This window comes from Leucoraja erinacea, chromosome 8, assembly GCF_028641065.1.
Source record: "Leucoraja erinacea ecotype New England chromosome 8, Leri_hhj_1, whole genome shotgun sequence".
Taxonomy (NCBI): domain Eukaryota; kingdom Metazoa; phylum Chordata; class Chondrichthyes; order Rajiformes; family Rajidae; genus Leucoraja; species Leucoraja erinaceus.
The window spans coordinates 26,669,840-26,691,377 of record NC_073384.1 but is presented as its reverse complement, the minus strand read 5'-3'; the positions used below and the strand labels follow the sequence as shown (position 1 = coordinate 26,691,377).

General features: G+C 42.3%; 1 protein-coding gene across 2 annotated transcripts in view; it reads right to left on the bottom strand.

Moving 5' to 3' along the window:
* The window catches only part of LOC129699458 (synaptojanin-2-binding protein-like), a 39,358-nt gene that overhangs the window by 9,928 nt on the left and 7,892 nt on the right, over positions 1 to 21,538 (bottom strand). For both annotated transcript variants that reach the window (XM_055639271.1, XM_055639270.1), the window contains exons 2-3: positions 15,301 to 15,437; positions 1,599 to 1,697 (exon numbers count right to left, since the gene is read on the bottom strand). In XM_055639271.1, coding sequence (XP_055495246.1) covers positions 1,599 to 1,697; positions 15,301 to 15,437 — 236 coding nt within the window. The remainder of the gene's footprint in view (positions 1 to 1,598; positions 1,698 to 15,300; positions 15,438 to 21,538) is intronic.

The window sequence follows — 21,538 nt, the reverse complement described above, 5'->3', positions numbered from 1 at the left end:
CGCTGCTAGAATCGCCGACGTGAAGACAGTGCAAAGCCCCCGCGCCGGTGCAATGAGCGGGGAGCTGGAGAGGGGAGGGAAGGGGTCACACACATGGCCGGGGAGCAGAGGGGTGTAGGTGGGGTGAAACTGAAGGGAGCGACAATTTGCTGCCTGCACGCTGAGTTAAAAAGTTCCCACGCAAGACTCACGATACACTGTGTATCGTGTCTACCGTGGGAACTTTTTAACTCAGCTGGCAGGTAGCAGCATATTGTCAATTATTAACCCTCCCGCGCAATATACCCTCACCTTCTCTTTTATGAATGGGGATTTAGTTCCCCTTTCTTCGAGGACCGACCGGAGGTTCCGCTGTCACCTCTGCGGGTCGCCCTCGGTGAACGTTTTCAAGGACCTTTCTTAAGGACCGAAAAAATGTCGCTATTCGGAGGTTTTCGTTATTTGGATCGTCGGATAAAAGGTTGTGCACCTGTATAAGGGTTGCTGTGCTGTTTACAGAGCAGTTGATGAACTTAAGAAACATATAAAAGAGCAGCACGAAGAGGTGCGTGAAAGACCTTGCCCCCACCTAGGAGGTAACAAGGTGTTTCTGATTGACCACTACCTGAAGCGCCATGTAAAGCTGACCCATACAGAAGAAAGAACATCTTTACAGATCAGGAGGAAGTGCAAAGCCTTTGGTCACATCTTTGGAAAGACAACCCACATTTGATCAACAATCTTGAAGCATTTTGAGCTCTATCGTATGACCAAGGGCCTAAAGAGAGAGAGAGAAGCTGAACATTTTGAAACAGATAGACCTCTTGAAAGAGATTATGAATAACCCCATGCAGGAAGACAATAACTCAGACCTTGTGGGTAATCAGTAGCAAAACAAGATTAAAAACACTTCTCCAGCCCATCTATTCCTATGGAGCAACGCAGGCATTTCTGCCGTGCGGGATCTCGATTCACGCCCACATTTCCGACTTGCAAATTATTTGGGTTACGAACTGTTCTCGGGGATGGAACCCTTCGGGCTTTTCTTTTTACACTAATATTGTTTTTTTATCATTAAACTTTATTATATTCATTGTGGCATCTATGAGTACTGTGTTTACTGGCCTGCAAGTAAGAATTTCATTGTTCAATTTTTGGTACATATATAAATAAACACACCTGACGTAATTAGGTAGGTCATATAATGCATCTAATTGGAAGTGAAGGTGTTCTTACTAGAAGAGCAATCCTGCCTGTTCCATTTAATGGAGCAATCCTATCAGTACCATTCTCCTCATCTTTCCCTATGGCCATGCAAATTATTTTTTCTCAAGTGCCAACCCAATTGCTTTCTGAAAGCGCTGACTGATTTTGTTTCTACCATCCCAGCAGGCACTAAGTTCCAGATGTGTAGAAATGTTTTTTTCCTCTCATATCATCTGTATCTTTACCTCAAGATTTTTAATTTATGCCCCTAGACCTTGAACTATTTGCTCGTGAAAGTAGCTTCTGCTTGTTTACTCTAAGCCAGTAATAATTACGTACATGTCTCTGAACTAGTCATCGTCTTGCTGACCTGCTTAATTTAACTATAAAATCCATCTCAAATTGTTACTTACCTGCCTCTCAATTCGTAATACTAACGCGTCATTGGTTGTATTCCTGAAGACCTTTGCTGCATCTTCATGAAGTATATTATCAAGTGAAATGCCACCAGCCTGAAGAAAGAAGATCAAAATGGAGACTATTTAGTGGCGGTGTAATCAGAGGTTCATAATGAATATATTGGGCGGGACTTGGTTGTGCATTTGATTAGCTTCCTGTCTTTTCGCATTTTTAATGTGGGTTCAAATGTAGCCAAAACACTTCCTTTGCACTTTTCCCCTTTTTCCTACAGAATCAAATTGGGATTTTGTTTTGTAGGATCTCCAGCAGTAACTCATTCATTAAAATTGAAATCCCTTATTTCCTAAACTTTCTATTTTCTTTTGTAATCTCCACTAATTTAAACTTGTACCTGAGCATCATCTGAGAAATAATTTCTTAACATATTTTAGTTTCTGCAAACTTGGCTGTCACGATTGACCTCACAGTGGGGTGACCGAGCCATTATTGTCACTGTTTTACTACTCCAAGCACCCAGGTTCCATCCTGACTTTAGGTGTTGCTTGTGTGGAGTTTGAACACTCTCCCTGTGATTCTCACTGGTTCTTGGGTTCCCTCCTACATCTCAAAGACATCCCAGTGAGTCAATTGGAGATATAAATTGGAGCTATAAGAGACTGCAGAAGCTGGAATTTTGAGCAAAAGACAAACTTCTGGAGGAATATAACAGGTCAGGCGACATCTGTGGAGGCAAATGAACAAAATACTTTTCGGGTCAAGACCCTTAATCAGAACTGAAACATTGCGTGTCCATTTCCTTCCATGGATGCTTCCTTGACCTGCTGAGTTCCTCCAGCAGTTTGTTTTCGACCGTTGTCCAGTGGCTCTGACATCCACCATCATGAAGTGCTTCATAAAGCTGGTCATGGCGCACTTTAACTCCAGCCTCCCAAACAGCTTTGACCTTGCGTCACAACAGGTCCACGGCAGGTGTCCTTTCCCTGGCCCTATATTTATTGTTGGAACATTTGGATAAAAAATGTACTTGCGTAGCCTCCTATTTATTGACTATACCTCCGCCTTCAACACCATTATTTAATTCAATCTTAATGAGATGACATACTCTTATAAGAAGAAACTTTCATATGATTTATATCACAGGAATGGAACAACGATTAAGAACGGAAAGTGATGGATTATTTCTTTGCTATGTACTACTTCAATAAAAGACTAATTAATCAAGGAGTAACGTTTGGAAGATTTGTTTTTACTATCTTAAGTGCGTCGTGAGTGCGTAAACTGTACCTCCAACCCATCCCCGAGGAGTAATGCCTATCAAAGTTGGACTTTGAGAACGTATAGAAACTGCCAATATAATAAGTAAAAAACTGTGTTACTACCAGGAGGTAGTAAGCCAAAGACTGATTCAACAGTGGAACTGAAGAAGCTGAATCTTTGCCAGAGATTAGAGCTTAAATCCTGGATCAAAGAATCTGCTGGTCGCAGGCAACTGACATGGTGGAGCCTGGGTCATTAGAAGAAGATTGAAGATTTCATTAACCGAGAGTAGATCTACAATTTTGTCGTATTTGAAAACTTCCAGAAGTATAAAGTTTAAAACCCCATGAGAATATTTTGCAGAAGTAAAGAATGCAGTCAGTTTATGCTAACTTGAAGATAGCTGCTAGCGCTTAGCAAGTGTTTACCTTAAGAAGCTCAGTTTTAATTGATTTATCCATGATCAATATTTTCTTACTAAATATCTGACTAAAAACTATCTACTGTGGAAGTTTTTAGTCAGATATTTAGTATGAAAATATTGATCATGGATAGACAATAAAACAAAATATAGATAATTTAGATGTTCTTATGACATGATTGTGCAAAAATAATGAATTTAATTATCTTGAGAGTGGATGTATGTGGATTATGATACAGAGATCGGATTGTGGTCGCCGCCATGATTTTGCGCACACTCACAGTCACAGCCGGCAGGCAGGACACGGCCGATATCGGGGCCTAAATAGCATATTTCGCATCAACAGATTAATATGAAATTACACCATAAACTAGATATGATGTTAAATAAACGCCCGACAGTACATACCTTTTGTTTTGTCCTGAGCTTGCGATCCGTAATTTTGAACGCGTTGAAGCTGTCCCGATTTTCACCCAGCGATTCAATAGTTAAGCAATGTTTTTTTTTAAAATCGCGAATGGGATGACAGAACAAAATTTCCTCATAAGCTTGTTTAACGAGGAAATCCCTCCTTGACAACCAATTAAAAACCTGCATTTTACTAACCCCCCCACCCACAGCCTCTCGAGTCGCACGCTTAGGCAGTGAGCACATCAAGAGCGCAGATGATGACAGGTATTTGTAACAACACTACAATCTGTTCTGTTTCTTTAAATCAATCATTATTTTCAAGGTTGTATTGTCTTCTTTGCCAGTGTCTGTTGTAAATAGTCGTTAGCTAGGCACGCTGTATCTCCACGGAATCCAAAACAGCAATTAAAACTGAGCTTCTTAAGGTCAACACCTGCTCAGCGCTAGCAGCTATCTTCAAGTTAGCACAAAATATAGATAATTTAGATTTTCTTATGACATGATTGTGCAAAAAATGATTATTTTGATTATCTTGAGAGTGGATGTTTGCGGATTTTGAACACATGTCTGTGCAAAACGGCCCTTGCCTGCTGCAGTGTTATAAACCAACAGAGTAAAATTTATGGGAATTAAACATTCAATTCCTACGACTTGGCATAGAAATTCATGACAAGGTGAGATTTAAACATCATGTTATATTGTGAATTCTTATGTGAATGGGATCAGTTTGTTATTTGGATACTTTGGCTATTAAAACAAAGATTTTTAGCCTTTTCTTAACAATGTAGCAATGTTACAAAATTTTGAGATTTAAAAAATTAGATCTGCAATTTATCCCATCAGATAAAGCATAAAAAGAAGTTTAATATGACATCTAATTCACTTTCATATCTGCAGTATTAAAAATGTTATGGCAATTTTCATACTCGGAAATTAGCATCTTGTTCCCTATTGCTTTTCCATTGACTTAACACAAAAGCTGTGATCAAGGATAGTCAAAAGCCCATAACTTTCTTAAAAATTAAGGGAACTGAATGATTTTTTCAGTTATTATAGATTGAAGCATTCTGAATCAAATGTGAAACAATCTTACTTGGATGACCTGAAATTAAAGCATATAATTAATTAGTTACCCAAATGTAGCTAATCACAAAATTCAATTACTAGATCTAAACATCTTAAGAAAAAGTTAACATTTTTTTAAAAGCCTAAGTGTCCAAATAACATTCATACAAGAATTCACAATATAACATGATTTTTAAATCTCATTGTCATGAATTTATATGCCAAATGGAAGGAATTTAGTGTTTAATTCCTGTAAATTAATGGCCATTTAAATCATCTTGCGAGTGGGATTTTGTGGAACGCGCTGGTTTGGAACGTTGCGGTTGCAGTGAATTTAAACCCCATATCGGCAGGAAAAATACTGCCGGTTCGTATATTTACATAATTACATTTTCGCAACTTGAAATTTTGATTAAAGGCATCCTAAGAAGCAAGTTTATCTGAAAAAATGAATGGCATACCTTGCCTTGTCCCCTACGTGAGATCTGTCCCGTTGTCGGCGTTGACGGCATTTGAAGATGATTTTAATTTTACTCCAACAATTAAATTATCCAGCGTTAATTTTAATAAACTTAATAAAACGGCAGTCGAAGCGATTTTTCGTTAGCAACTAAACAGCGTGACAGAGATCGATTTGAATAGGCTGCAGAAAAATCGCATTTTAAACCACCCCCCCCCTCTCAAAGGCACCCAAGTCGCGCACACGGGCAGCGACACAACTGCAGCGCCGCTGAAGGTAAGTTTTGTAACATACCTAAACAATGGATTGGATGTTTAGATCTAGTAATTGAATTTAGATTAATTTAATTGTTTTGATGACACTGATGAATATGAATTTGTTGTTGGGTATTTACTATTTGTTTTAACATTACAATAATATTAAGGTTCTGATCTTGAGAATATCACATTTTTGAATTTTCAAGGCAGTCGGTGTTTCAAGGCAGTCTATTTCCGACACAACGGTTAATTTTGTAATTAGCTACTTAATTAGGTAATTAACTAATTATATACTTTAATTTCAGGTCATCCAAGTAAGATGTATCGACTATTAGTTTCAGAGATGCAGCGAGACCTGGGTGTCATAATACACCAGTCAAAAGTAGGCATTCAGTTCTCTTAAGGCAGTGAAGAAAGCGAATGTTATGTTAGCTTTCAGAGCAAAAGGATTTGAGTATAGGAGCAGGGAGGTTCTACTGCAGTTGTACAGGGTCTTGGTGAGACCACACCTGGAGTATTGCGTACAGTTTTGGTCTCCAAATCTGAGGAAGGACATTATTGCCATAGAGGGAATGCAGAGAAGGTTCACCAGACTGATTCCTGGGATGTCAGGACGGTCTTATGAAGAAAGACTGGATAGACTTGGTTTATACTCTCTAGAATTTAGGAGATTGAGAGGGGATCTTATAGAAACTTACAAAATTCTTAAGGGGTTGGACTAGCTAGATGCAGGAAGATTGCTCCCGATGTTGGGGAAGTCCAGGACAAGGGGTCACAGCTTAAGGATAAGGGGGAAATCCTTTAAAACTGAGATGAGAAGAACTTTTTTCTTCAGAGAGTTGTGATCTCTGGAACTCTCTGCCACAGACGGTAGTTAGGCCAGTTCATTGCTATATTTAAGAGGGAGTTAGATGTGGCCCTTGTGGCTAAGGGGATCAGGGGGTATGGAGGGAAGGCAGGTACGGGATACTGTTGCTCTACAGTGGGAACAACTACATAACAAGGTGCTAAAATTGAGGAAGAAATTGCACCCCAAGATAGTTTTTCAAACGTCTCGTCACGAAAATCAAGACATAAATCTGGTTCTGTAGCCAGTTCAATTACTAGGGTCTCTGCTCAAAAGGAAGCTGAAGCTGAATTAGCTACTCTCTCGCTAGAAGCTGCCGCCTTGGAGAAAAAATACGAGATTGAGGAACGAAGAAAACAGCTGAAGAGAGAAGCTAAACAGTTGGATAGAGAGGCTGAGGAACAAGAAGAACAGTTGAGGATCAGAGGAACAGCTGGAAATAGCCACGAAGTTGGCAGTTGTCAAGACGAAGTAGGAGGGACTGGAAGGTCAGGGTTCGAGATGCGGCTCAAGAATATCTCAGAAGAAGAGTTCCTTAGTCCAAGAAAGCTGCTAAGCTGGAAACAGCAGCTAAATCAAATCTGCAGCCAGAGAATATCTGGCCTGACTCAGAACTAGCACTGAGTAAGTGGATGGGCGACAAAACATCATCTCAGCAACCGGGTGCTATGACAAGCCAGCTAATCGGCACTCTTCTCAGAGGCCTAATACACAGGCTCGAGCAAGCCAAGATCGGAAGAGGCCTGTTTATCATCCATTTACGCCCAGCCAGGGACAAACAACTAACCACGAGGCTCGCGACAAAACTTATGCAGACCAGTGCTTTTATCAGAGGCCTGTTTACCGGTCCTCTGATTCCAATGAGGGATTTAAATAAGAAATCTGTGAATTGGTGAGGAAACAAAATGAAATTAACAAGTCTCTAGCTCAACATAATATCTCTTCCATTTTACCTCCAATGGAAATTCCTAAGTTAGACGGTGATCCTTTGCAATATGAAACTTTCATAATGGCGTTTCATGAAGGAGTGGAAATGAAAACTACTAATGAAAGAGATCGCTTACGATTTCTGGAGTATTACACAAGCGGATATTCAAAGCAGCTTGTTGGAAGTTGTCGAAATTTGCCTGCAGATGAGAGCTATCAAATGGCAAAGAAATTGCTTAAAGAACATTTTGGTAATGAACAGAAGATTGCGAATGTATACATGAATAGGCCTACGCTTGAACAGCTATCAAGGCAGAAGATGTGAAGGCAGTGCATGAGTTCGCGATATTTCTTAGAGGTTGTTGTTGCTCAATGAGAAATCTCAACCACATGCAAGAAATGAATGTTATTAGTAATATGAAAGCTGTCATTCTAAAACTGCCCTGTAGGCTTAGAGAAAAATGGAGGGATAAAGGAGGTCTGATACAGGAAGATGAGGATCGAGAGGTCATGCTTCCTGATCTGATGAATTTCATGGAAAGGGAAGTATGGTTAATGTCAAATTTCAACTATGGGAGTATTCAAGATCCTAAACCAATTGCAACTGTCAAAGAGTTCATCAGCAGTCAAGGGACGGACCATTTGTTGTGAGGTTTGGGTTATACTCGGATGGGTTATCTATGCCTCTTGAGAAGGAACAACAAATGCAGGAACCGGAATAACCACCTTGCTTCTGCTGTCACTCGAATATCTACTGTTAAATTAGAAGAGCTATTGATCAAGCAATACAATCACGACTTCAATTAAAGTACCAGTAAGGAATCAGAAGAAATGTCCAGAGAAGAGTTAAAGTTCTTGGATGTTATGAACCACTCAGTAAAGATGATAGATGGACATTATTGTCTATACTTACCTTTCAAACAAGAAAGTGTTAGTCTGTCAAATAATTGTCACATTGCAGAGCAACGCACCCAGAATCTGAAACGCAAGTTTGACAAGAATATGAAATTTCATGATGAATATCCATTTTTCCTAAATGACATGATTGACAATGATTATGCTGAAATGGTATCAACAAACCAGCTGAATCGAAGTGACGGAGTGCTTTGGTACATTCCGCACCACGTGGTGTATCACTCGAAGAAAGGGACCTTGAGGGTGGTCTTTGACTGTGCTGCAGTCTTCAAAGGAACGTTACTTAATTGTCAACTACTGCAGGGTCCGCACCTTACTAACTCACTCATCGGAGTTCTTGTTAAATTCAGCCAAGAACCAATTGATTTGATGGCTGATATGTTTCATCAAGTCAAAGTATCAGAAAAGCATATTGACTACTTGCGATTCCTATGGAGGCCTGATGGTGATGCACAACAAGATCTCGTTGAATATCAGATGAAGGTACATCTCTTTGGAGCAGTGTCATCACCAAGTTGTGCAAACTTTGCATTAAGTAAGTCCGTCAAGGACAATAAAGCTCACTTTCCAGAAGAAGTGACAAACACAGCAAAGAACAACTTCTATGTGGATGATTGTTTAAAATCCATGTCTACGGAAAGGAAGCAATTCAAATGGTAAAACATCTGACTTCCTTCTGCAATAAAGGAGGATTCAGGCTATCAAAGTGGATCAGCAACAGCCGTGTTGTGTTGGAAACCATTCCACCAGATAACAGAGCCAAGGAGACCAGAGAGTTGGATTTGGACAAAGAGAATCTGCCAATGGAAAGAGCACTAGGATTACACTGGTGCGTTGAAACAGATGTGTTCAAGTTCAGAATCTCGATTTAAGAGCGACCATGTACAAGAAGGGGTATCTTATCCATGATTGGTTCTGTTTACGACCCTTAGGGATTTCTTGCACAGTTTACACTGCCAGCCAGGTTAATTTTGCAGGATCACTGTAAGAAAAAACGTGGATGGGATGAGAGTATAACGCAAACCTTCTCTCAGCGATGGCCAGAATGGTTAGCAGGTCTCGGAATGTAAAGTGGACCGGTGTATGAAGCCTACAAACTTTGGTCAAATCAGATGTGCACAGCTGCATCACTTCTCAGATGCCAGTGAAAGTGGTTACGGTACTGTTTCATATATAAGACTGGAAAATGATGACAATGAAGTACATGTTCCATTCTTAATGGGAAAGGCCACAGTGGCACATTGAAGCAAATGACAATTCCTAGAATGGAACTTACTGCTGCAGTCTTAGCTGTTAAAGTTGACCTAATGCTGCAAAAAGAACTGCAGCTTCAGCTGGAGAAATCTATCTTCTGGACTGTGCTTAAGTACTTCAACAACAAATACAAACGCTTTCAAACATTTGTAGCAACCAGAATCTCTTATGTTAGGAGTGCTACTAATGTATCATAGTGGAAATATGTTAACACAAAGGAAAATCCTGCAGATGAAGCTTCTATAGAGGACTAACAGCAGACTGCTTTTTAAGCAGTAAGAGATGGATTAATGGACCAGACTTTCTCTGTTAGCCAGACAGAATGGCCAAAGCTTGAACTGGGATTTGAAATCTCTGTTAATGATCCGGAAATCAAGCAAAACATCACAGTGAATGTTATCGTTAAAGATTTGTTGAACCCAACGAACGATTTAATTACCCATTTCTCATCATGCAATAAGTTGATGACTGCGGTGGCTTGGTCTCTTAAAGCCAAAACAAGGCTATTGCTGTTTGCTAAAAAAAGAAAAGAGATTACTGAAGGTATCTTTCCTGGCAAACTAAAAGAAAAGGTTGTGAAAGAAGATTTGTATATGAGACACAGATGGAGACAAGTACAATATATGGCAGATCTTTTTTGGAAAAGGTGGACACAAGAATATTTGCCTCTAATCCAAGAACGACAATGATGGTTGAAAGTAAGAAGAAATTTTATTCCAGGTGATATTGTTTTGGTGGTTGATTCTACTTTACCACGAGGTTCATAGTTGGTGGGAAGGATACTGGAAATCATGCCGGACATTAAAGGTTTGGTGCTTACAGTACGACTTCAGACTAAGAACAATGTCTTGGTAAGCCCGATAACCAAGATATGTCTGCTTCTAGAAGGCGAAGGTGAAGATGGAAGAATCACTAAAGAAGTTTGAATGCTAAATGTAATGCATGTTACTTTTGTTTTTTGATATGTTAGGCTTTTATAGCTCCTTTTTTAATGTCTATTGGTAATTGCTTTGTTATATATGTAGAACAATTAGGGGCCGGTATGTAGGAGCCATTCCTACATACCGTCAGTATACTATAGCCATGTCTAACATTTTTAATATTTTAGTTTTTATCTGTCTTCTTTTGTAGGTTGGATTTGATACTTAGAAGGGGTGTGCCTATTTCTAGAGGGAACTAGTGCAGACTCACAGATTAGGAGTCGGTTGGGTCTCGGAAGGATGGTGAGAATACAGTTTTTTACCACACACGAATCATGATCATGACACACACAAGTTAATGAGACGACATACTTTTATAAGAAGAAACTGTCATGTGATTTATATGAAATGAAGGAAACAGCGATTAAGAACGGAAAGAGATGGATTATTTCTTTGCTATGTACTACTTCAATAAAAGACTAATTAATCAAGAAACAACGTTTGGAAGGTTTGTTTTTACTATCTTAGGTGTGTCATGAGTGTGTAAACTATATCTCCAACCCATCCCCGAGGAGTAATGGCTATCAAAGTTGGACTTTGAGAATGTATGGTAACAGCCATTATACTCCCGATACAATCACAACTGTGCAACCAAATTCTGCTTTTATTTATAGGTTTGCAGATGACATCACCATAGTGGGCCAGAACTTGAACAATGATGAGATAGAGAGATAAAGAGCTTAATAACATAACGCCAAGACAAAAACTTCACCCTCAATGTCAGTAAGACAAAGGTGCTAGTCAAATGTAGAAACAAGGAAGTGCTGGACAACCAAGGAAAAACACAATGCTAAAGTAACTCAGCAGGTCAGGCAGCATCCCTGGAGAACATGGATTGGTGACGTTTCGGGTCGGGAGCCTTCTGCAGTCAAAGAAGGATCCCAATCCAAAACTTAACTCCAGCATTTTGTGTCTATCTATGCTGCCTGACATGTTGAGTTACTTCAGCATTGTGCGTTTTTTCAAAGGAGCTGGTTGTTGACTTCAGGAAATGAGGTAGTGTACATGCCCCATTCAGCATCAATGGTGCCGAAGTGGAGATGTTGAGAGCTTCAGGTTCCTAAGCGTAAATATTACCAACAATGAGTCTACCACAACCGCAAGCTACAGCCAATAAAGCACACCAATGCCTCTACTTCCTCAGAAGATAAGTTCAGCATGTCACCAACCACTCTTATCAACTTCTACAGGCATACCGTTAAAAGTATGTTATTACATCACATGTTTGGCAACAGCTTCGCCCAAGACCACAGGAAATTGCATAGAATTGTGGATGTAGCCTAGTCCATCACACAAACCAGGCCCCTCTCCCTACCACCATCAATTTCATCTACACTTCACATTGTCTCTGGAAAGCACCCAACATTATCAAGGACCATTTGCAACTGGTCATTCCCTCTTTTCCCTTCTTCCATCGGACAGAAGATATAAAGGCTTAAATACGTACCACCAAATTCAGGAACAGCTTCTTGCCATTGTTATCAGGCTAATGACAGGTTCTCTCATAAATTAAGGTTGTAGTCCCAATCTCCCAACCTGCCTCATTGCAGCTCTTGAACTTTTTTTAAAATCTGCACTTTCTCTGTAACTGTTACGCTATTAGACTGTAACATTAAATTCTGCACAGTGGTATTTTTCTCTTTGCACCACCTGCTGTTCTTCTCTATGACTATCTCATCGTATAATTTGACCGGAGAGCATGTAAACAAAGTTTTTCACTATGTCAGGACAGATGACGATAATAAACCAATACCAAAATGAGAGAAGATTTTTAAAGGGGATCTGAGAGGAATGTTTTTAGAGTTAGAGACATAGCATGGAGACAGGCCCTATGGCCCACTGAGTCTATGCCGACCATTGATCACCCATTCACACCAGTTCTGTTATCCCACTTTCTCATCCACTCCCTACCCACTAGGGGCAATTTACAGAGGCTAATTAATCTGAAAACCCACTCGTCTTTGGGATGTGGGAGGAAACTGGAGTATCCTGAGAATACCCATGTGGTCACAGGGTATGTAAACTCCAAACAGACAGCACGAAAGGTCAAGATTAAACCCGGGTTTCTGGATCTGTGAAGCAGCAGCTCTACTAACAGCTCCGCCCTTTATACAGAATGCAATTCATATCTGAAACTTGCTACCACAGGAGGTGGTGGAAAAAGATATAATCACTTGTAGCGGCGCCTGCTAGCGCACGCAGATATCGAACCCGGCGTTTGGAAGCCGTGGTCACGTGACTCGGGAGGGGCTGTTGTTTTTACGCGGTTTTTCCCTTGCGCGCGTTAGTTCAGCGCTGACCACTGTTGTGGGCAGACATATGCTGCAACTTGAACTTTTGAATAAAGATCTGTTGAAAACTCCAGTAGTCGTTTCTCAGACTACTATATTGGTGACCCCGACCTGTCTCAGATTCAGATTCAATTTTAATTGTCATTGTCAGTGTACCTGTTAGCCGTTGTTAGACAAGAAGAATTATGCAGGAAGAGAGTGTCCCCGCTGAATCGGCCAGCACGAGGCAGGGCGCACCGGCCTTCAAACTGCCAACCTTTTGGCCTGATCAACCTCAGGTGTGGTTCGCCCATGTGGAGGCACAGTTTCATCTACACCACATTGACCACAACACCATGTATTTTCATGTGGTAGGAGCATTACCACAGGACTGTGCCTCGAGGCTGCTGCCCTCTATCAGAGACCCTCTGTCCAGCGGCAAGTACAAAGGGTTGAAGGCCCTATTATTTCACACTTACGGTCTTACCCGTAGAGACAGGGCGGCAAGACTGCTACATATGGACTACATCGGCGTCTGAAGGCCATCGACGATCATGACAAAGATGTTGGCCCTGATGGACGGGCACCGCCCCTGCCTGATTTTTGAACAGGCATTCTTAGAGCAGATGCCCGACGAAGTACAGCTGATGCTAGCGGGAGCCGATTTCAGCGACCCACAGCGGCTCACGGAAAGAGCCGACGAACTGTGGGCGCACAGACGGCGGGACTTTTACGCCGTCGCCCGCCCCCTGGTCGCACAATGGGTGCAGCCGAGTCGACATCAAGAAGAAGAGACCCAGCCCAGCGTCAAAGAGGAACCGCCGCGGCCAGTGGTCTACGGTCAACGCAGATGGTGCTGCTACCACCAACGATACGGATCCGAAGCCCGAAGATGTCGGAGCCCTTGTTCGTTTCCAGGAAACGCCCAGGCCGATTGTCCATAGAGGCGAACGTGATCGGCCCCAACGTATGCCTCTTTGTCCGTGATCGCCTTTCCGGTCACCGTTTCCTGGTGGACTCCGGTGCTCGTGCTAGTATCCTGCCTCCAAGCGCCCGAGACGTTCGTGCTGGTAAGGTGGGACCCATCCTCTCGGCCGTCAATGGGAGCGATATTCGCACCTACGGTACACGGACCGCGAATGTAAATTTCGACTCCCGCCAGTACAGGTGGATGTTTATCGTTGCTGCGTCGCCCAACTGATCCTGGGGGCCGACTTCTTGCGTGCGTTCTCCCTGTTAATCGATGTGCGAGGTGGTCGTATGGTCCCTGTGTCGGACCCACGCCCCGCCAAGCAGCGCAACCCGTCAACGCCCCTACAGCATCTGGTCGAGGTAGCTGAGATCCAGCAACCTTTTGCAGCCCCGTTCACCGACTTTTCAGGGTTGCTCATGCCCCGATTCGACGGGGTCGCTCCCTGTCATGGCGTGGCCCACCACATTCCCACCGAGGGACCACCAGTACACGACCGTGCGCGCCATCTCCCGCCCGAAAAACTGCGCATCGCACGAGACGAGTTCCAACTTATGGAGGACATGGGGATTGTCCGGCGGTCAGATAGCCCTTGGGCTTCCCCGTTACACATGGTAGCTGAAGCGTCCGGGGGTTGGAGACCTTGTGGTGATTACAGGCGTTTGAACGCAGTAACTCCAGCCGATCGGTATCCAGTCCCGAACATCCAGGATTTCTCGGCCCATCTGGAAGGTGCGACCATCTTCTCGAAGGTCGACCTTGTCCGCGCATATAATCAAATCCTGGTCCACCCCGACGACGTCCCTAACACGGCCACCATTACCCCTTTCGGCCTGATCGAATGGCTCAGAATGCCTTTTGGCTTGAAAAACGCTGCTTAGGTGTTCCAAAGGCTAATGGATCAGGTCGGCCGGGGCCTGCCGTTTATTTTCATCTACCTGGATGATATCCTGGTAGCCAGCAGCTTGCAGGCAGAGCATGCCAAACACCTCCTCCTACTTTTCGAACGGCTGCGCAAACACGGGTTGGTGATCAACCCTGCCAGTTCGGATTGCGCTCCATTTCTTTCTTAGGTCATAGCATCATCTCTCACGGAGCGCAGCCACAGCCCGAGAAAGTCGACGCTATCCGTCGCTTCCCCAAGCCTCTATCTGCCAAGGTCTGCAAGAGTTTATCGGGATGGTTAACTTCTACCACCGATTCGTCCCGTCTGCGACCGCCATTATGCGGCCATTGTTTCAATGCCTGGCCGGAAAGCCTAAGGACCTGGTCTGGTTCAAGGAGGCACAGAAGGCGTTTGAGGGTGCAAAGACCGCATTGGCCAATGCCACTATGCTTGAACATTTGGACATAGCCACTGTCACAGATTTGGACAGACAGTTGAATAAGCAAGGCAAAGAAGGATATGGACCTAAAGGACACGCGGGATTTGTGCACATTGTCAGATGGTCAGCATGGATATGGTGGGCTGAAGACCAGTTTCTGTTCTGTGCAACACTATGACTTTGAGGAGTGTACGTTAAAGATTAACCTAGCTTTTTAGGTACCTGTACTCGCAAACTTACTCTTTCTAGGAATCTTTACTTTTAGTATGTTTAACTTCTTGCTCAAGGTTCTCGCCCAAAACATGGGTTTAATTTTAATTATAGCATTGCACCTACCTCCAAAATCCTGTCACCCTCTCGAAGTCTCCCATCAAGAGCTGCAGATTCATTTTCTCTTATTTTAGCCACATATATTCCACAATTTCCAGGATAGCAAGGTTTATCTATGCCTCCCAAGATGTTAAACCCAAACCCTGAAAGTGAGTATAAAATAAACATATTCATATTGATGTTGTACATTAATATAAAATACAAGTAAATCTTTTTGCTCTTATCAGAACTGATGATAGCCATTTTGTTAAGACAAAGTTTTTCACAGTATCCCGGTACACGTAGGCGGGATGGTGGCGTAGCGGTAGAATTGTTGCCTTACAGCACCAGAGATCCAGGTTCGGCCCTGACTACAAGTGCTGTCTTTATGTACTTTATACGTTCTCCCTTTTACAGTTTAAGAATAAGGAGGTTAAGAATAAGGAGTAAGCCATTTAGAACGGAGACGAGGATACACCTTTTCTCACAGAGAGTGGTGAGTCCGTGGAATTCTCTGCCTCAGAGGGCAGTGGAGGCAGATTCTCTGGAAGCTTTCAAGAGCAAGCTAGATAGGGCTCTTAAAAATAGTGGAGTCAGGGGATACGGGGAGAAGGCAGGAACGGGGTACTGATTGGGATGGTCAGCCATGACCACATTGAATAGCCCTGCTGGCTTGAAGGGCCGAATGGCCTACTACTGCACCTATTGTCTATTGTCTATTGTCCCTGTGACCGCGTGGGTTTTGTCTGGGTGCTCCAATTTTCTCCCACATTCTAAATACGTGCAGGTTTGTAGGTTAATTGGCTTTTGTAAATGATACCTATTGTGTAGGATAGAACTCGTGTATGGGTGATCATTGGCCGGGGCAGACTCGGTGGGCTGAAGGGCAAGTTTCCACGCTCTATGTCTAAACTAAATTAATAATAAACAAAAACGTGATGTTAATAAACCAATACTAATACCAAAGTGAGAAGGCATATGACAGGAGACCTGAGAGAATTTGTTAAGACTTTTAGCAAATTTGAAAATTGTAAAACTATTTTTAAAGTTCACCTGGGTGAAAAAAAGCACCAATAAAACAATTTGCTGCCAGTAAATGTTAACTGTGCAGAATTTACCTCTATCATTTTGTTTCAAGAATGTCAAAGTAGCTTTCGAAATGTGACTACTGATCAATTCTATTTCTTGGTGGGATGTGTTGGACAATAACCAGACAGTGATGACAAGGTACATAGTAGTACGTTTTAGTATTAATGCGAGTGCAAATGAGCATAACTTATTACTGACCTAAAAATGCCTCCCCAGCCTGTCTGAATGACTACCGTCCGGTGGCCCTCACCTCGGTAGTCATGAAATGCTTTGAGAGGCTGGTGAAGAAACACATCTGCGCCTTCCTCCCTCGCAACATCGACCCGGTACAATTTGCATACCGTCCGAACAGATCCACGGACGATGCAGTCTCCCAGGTTCTGCACACCGCTCTCTCTCATCTTGACAGCCAGAAGGGGGGCTACGTGAGGATGCTGTTCATTGACTTCAGTTCAGCCTTCAACACGATAGTCCCCACCAGACTGGCCGAGAAGCTGCTGGAATTGGGGCTCAACACCCCCCTGTGTGCCTGGGTCCTGGACTTTCTCACCACCAGGCCCCAGGTAGTCAAGATGGGGGGAAATACATCGAAGTCCCTCACCCTGAGCACAGGATCGCCCCAGGGTTGTGTCCTCAGCCCCCTACTGTACTCCCTGTACACACATGACTGTGTGGCTAGGTTCAGCTCCAACTCGATAATCAAGTTTGCTGATGACACTGTGGTGGTGGGCCTGATCTCAGATAACGATGAGAAGGCCTACCGGGAGGAGGTGGCTGATCTGGCACTCTGGTGTCAGGACAACAGCCTCCTCTTGAATATCAAAAAAAACGAAGGAGCTGATCGTGGACTTTAGGAGGGCACATCATCCGAGGACGTACACACCATTGAAGATAAATGGGGATACTGTGGATAGGGTGAACTGTTTTAAATACCTGGGGGTCCACATCTCTGAGGATATGCCATGGACATCACACGCTGCAGCATTAGTGAGTAAGGCAAGGCAGCGCCTTTACCACCTCAGGCAATTGAGGAAATTCAGAGTGTTTCTGAGAATCCTCCAGTGCTTCTATTCAGCGGCTGTGGAAAGCATCTTGTCCCGAAATATCACGATTTGGTTTGGGAACTGCTCTGCCCAGGATAAGAAGGCTCTGCAGAGTAGTGCGTTCAGCTGAACGCACTATGGGAACTACACTCGCCCCCTTGAGGAACTATACATCAGAAGGTGCAACTCCAGAGCCAATAAAATCATGGGAGACCCCTTACACGGACTGTTCCAGCTGCTATGGTCAGGCAAACGCCTCCGTTGCCATGCTGTGAGAACGGAGGGGATGAGAAGGAGTTTCTTCCCAGACGCCATTAGGACTGTAAACTCCTATCTCTCCAGGGACTAACTTTACTGAACTAATTTACTGTTGTGTTGTCTTTTTAAAATTGCTGTTTTTTTTTCTTTTTTCTTCCCACCCTCCCACAAATATGTAATATGTGAATATGTGATTCTGTACCATTCTGTTTGTAGTTTGTTTGTTTGTTTTTTGCACAAAGTCCGCGAGCATTGCCACTTTTCATTTCACTGCACATCTCATATGTGTATGTGACTAATAAACTTGACTTGACTTCAACTTAGTTGCACATCAGCCACGATTGAAAGATGTACTGTACCTTTTTGAGATGTTTTTAATGAATCTTATGTTGATAAACATTGACAAAAATATTTTAAAAAATCTTGAATTGAACCAAAATTAAACATAAAATTTAAGCCTTAAATATCTTCTATTTATATCACATGGAATCACTAAACAAGTTATTTAAAATTGTCAAAAGTCCCAGGTAAGGTGTGAGAGAGGGCTTTTGTTCGATTATATTACGAGCAATACATACGTAGGGTGAACAGATTTGAATAATGGAGAATGACCGGAAGCTTTTGGGTTGACATTAAAATCAAGCACGGTCATTCATATTCCTTTTTTTTTGAACTAAGAAACTTCAACTGCACATCAATGTGGTTGATTCTCAAGCAGGATCTTCAATGGCTAAGGGAGGTTCAGATGGGTCAATACTGACCAGCCCTTTTATCAAAGGCCATTTATTTTCCAAGCATGAATGTAAAACAATTGCTGGAGAAATGTCAGAACAGTGAAAATGCAGTGGCAGAGGAGGTAATGCCGTACACTGTAAACTGTTCATCCCCAAGTAGCTGCAACAACATTCAGTTAAACCATGACTGATCTGTGTAATCTTGATTTGAGTGCAGTTTAAGGGCAGTTGGTTTGGAAATATTTGGTTAAACATGGTAGTCGATTTAAGTAACACTGTTTTCCAGTGGAGTTGTTATGTTTCTGTTCCCATTTTAACACTCAAAAAGGCAGCCAGCATCATCAGAGACCAACAAGACCCTGCCCATGCTTTCATTTCACTCCTGCCATTGGGAAGAAGGTATAGGAGATTGAAATCTGTAACATCCAGGTTCAGAAGCAGCTGCTTCCCAACAACCGTCAAGCTATTAAACACTACAAGCTCCGAACTATAGACATGGGGACATTATTTTTGACTTTGCACTATTATTGCCTATTTATTTGTTTGTTTCTTTCATATACACTGAACTTTTTTTTGTTTATTATGGGTTTTACAGAGTACTATGTTTACATATCTGTTGGACTCCTGCAAGTGCGAATTTCATTGTTCAGTTTCGGGACATATGATAATAAAATACTCTTCACTATAGACTCTCTTGTATGATATCCTTGCCTTCATCGGTAAGGGCATTGAAAATAAGAATCAGGAAGTCATGTTGCAGATTTATAAAACTTCATTTAGGTTCAGGGTATTGTGTGAAGTTTTGCTCAGTACTTTATACATAAAAAGGTGCTGGTACGCATGATCAATAAAATATGGGTTATATGATGGAGAACAAAATAATAACGTTTTAGAGGTGCCAGTACGCTTGATCGTTGCCCACTGTCTCAAAAGACACTAGTCGCTCCATTATAGGAAGGACATGAAGACTTTGGAGAAGGTGCAGAAGGGGTTTACCAGAATGTGGCTTGGATTAGATGGTATTAGCTACAAGGAGAGGCTGGAGAAACTTGGATTTATTTTCTCAGGCATTAAGAAGTTTTGGGGAGACCAGATAGAAGTATATATTATGTGAGGCATAGAAATGTCGAAGAACAGAGGGCTTAGCTTTAAGATCACAGATGGAATGTTTAAAGGGGATAAGTGGGGCAAGTTATTTACAGAGTTGTGGGTACCTGGAATGTGTTGCTAGATGAAAGCAGATGCAATAGTGCTGTTTAAGAAGCTTTTAGCGAGGCACATGGATATGCAGGGAATGGTGATATAGATCATGTACAGGCAAAGACGATTAATTTAGCTTGGCATCATGTTTGGCACACACGTTGGGGCTGAAGGACCTGTTCCTGTAGTGTACTGTGTTCATGTTGCCACAAACTACTTGGTAACTCTAAAATTCTAGGATCAACTGTGCGCATGTTAGAAAGTGCACAATGCCATTTTGATCATGTATCTTCTGCGACATTATTGAAAAATAGATTACAATTGTTTAAACATATAGGGTTATAATTTTAAGACATTTGGATGTTGATACAGCTGATGCTATAACAGAATAACTATCCCTGACCTATTAAATAAGCCAGACCTGGCCTCTGTGATCGAGCTAGCAGGCAGCACAAGAAGAACAAGCAGATATATAACAAACACTTAAAGGACTAGCTGTCTGCAGCTGGATAGGCAAGCTATGGAATATTTTCTAAGGCATAAAATGGCCACAGCCAGGAATGAAGAGATAAGCAATTTGTTTGTGAGTGTTAATGGTCAGCAGAAGAAAATGACTGCTGGTCCTCCTCAGGTTACAAATGCCTGATTTATATACAGCCCGTACATATGAACGAGTGGGATGGATTTGCCAGCTACTGCGGGACAGCAGGCATCATCTGCCATGTGGAAACTAGGTTTGCAGAAATGTCTGAATGATTGAGTTCAGCTACCTGGTTTAATTACACATCCCTTGGTTGGCATATATTTTTTATTTTAATAAATTGCTGGGCAGCTGCATTGCAGGTTTGTGGGTTATCAATAAATCTCAGGAACGGAAGGAACCCTGTCATAAACTTGGGGAGGACCTGTTCTAGTAAAAGGCCTGCTAACTACACGTGATCTTTGGAGGGATGTGACACTGGTTGAATCAAAGATGTTTCATTATGACCAGACATTGAGCAGGAGCAGATCACCCCTCATCCTCCTGCACTCCAAGGGGTAAAGTCCTATAGCTCAGGTTCTCAAGCCCTGGTAACATCGTTGTAAATTTTCTCAGCACTCTTTCCAGTTTATCAACAACTGTCCTGTAGCATTTCATACAATTTCCACTGCTTTGTAATTCATTCCACCTTGGATCTGTACCCTGCCGTAGACACCCCCTCCACATACACCTGGATCTCCTGCCATCAGGCAAGAGATATTGAAGCATCAAAGCCCGGACTACAAGACTGCTAAACAGCTTCCTACCACAGGCTGTGAGGCTGCTAAACAGTCACTCTGTACTCACAGTCACTTGATTCTGCGGCTGGCACGGACACTTTAATAACTGGCACTGGCCACTCAAATCAGCTGCCCCGGACATTTTTATGATTGGTTTATTGTATTTTAACGTTGTGTTTTACCTGCTTTTAACTATTTATTTATACTGTTCCATCAGGGACTGGATTGTTTTTAGTGTTATTATGTGTGAAACGTTTTAAATTTCATGTGCGATGCTCCGCTATTCCCTGGGAAACGTCTTTTCATTTTGCACTGTACAACTGTTGCTTGCAAGATGACAATAAAGGTTGATTGATTGATTGATTGATTGATTGATTGATTGATTGATTGATTGATTGATTGATTGATTGATTGATTGATTGACATTCCATTTATTCGTCCATGAGAATGACTCCACCTAAAGTATGGAATAGTCTGCATCTGACCAGAAAGCAACTGTTTGAAATGGGTTGTTTAAACAGAATGAGTGAATTCCACCCAGTCCCTTGACTTCAAATCACCAGGGATGGTGTGGTTTGGTGAAAGGAGGGGTGTGTGTAAAGTTATTCATGTAGAAAAGTAATCTTCTTTGTGATTGTGGATTGGAGTAAACTTCACGGTTTTCCCACGTCTCATTCTTCC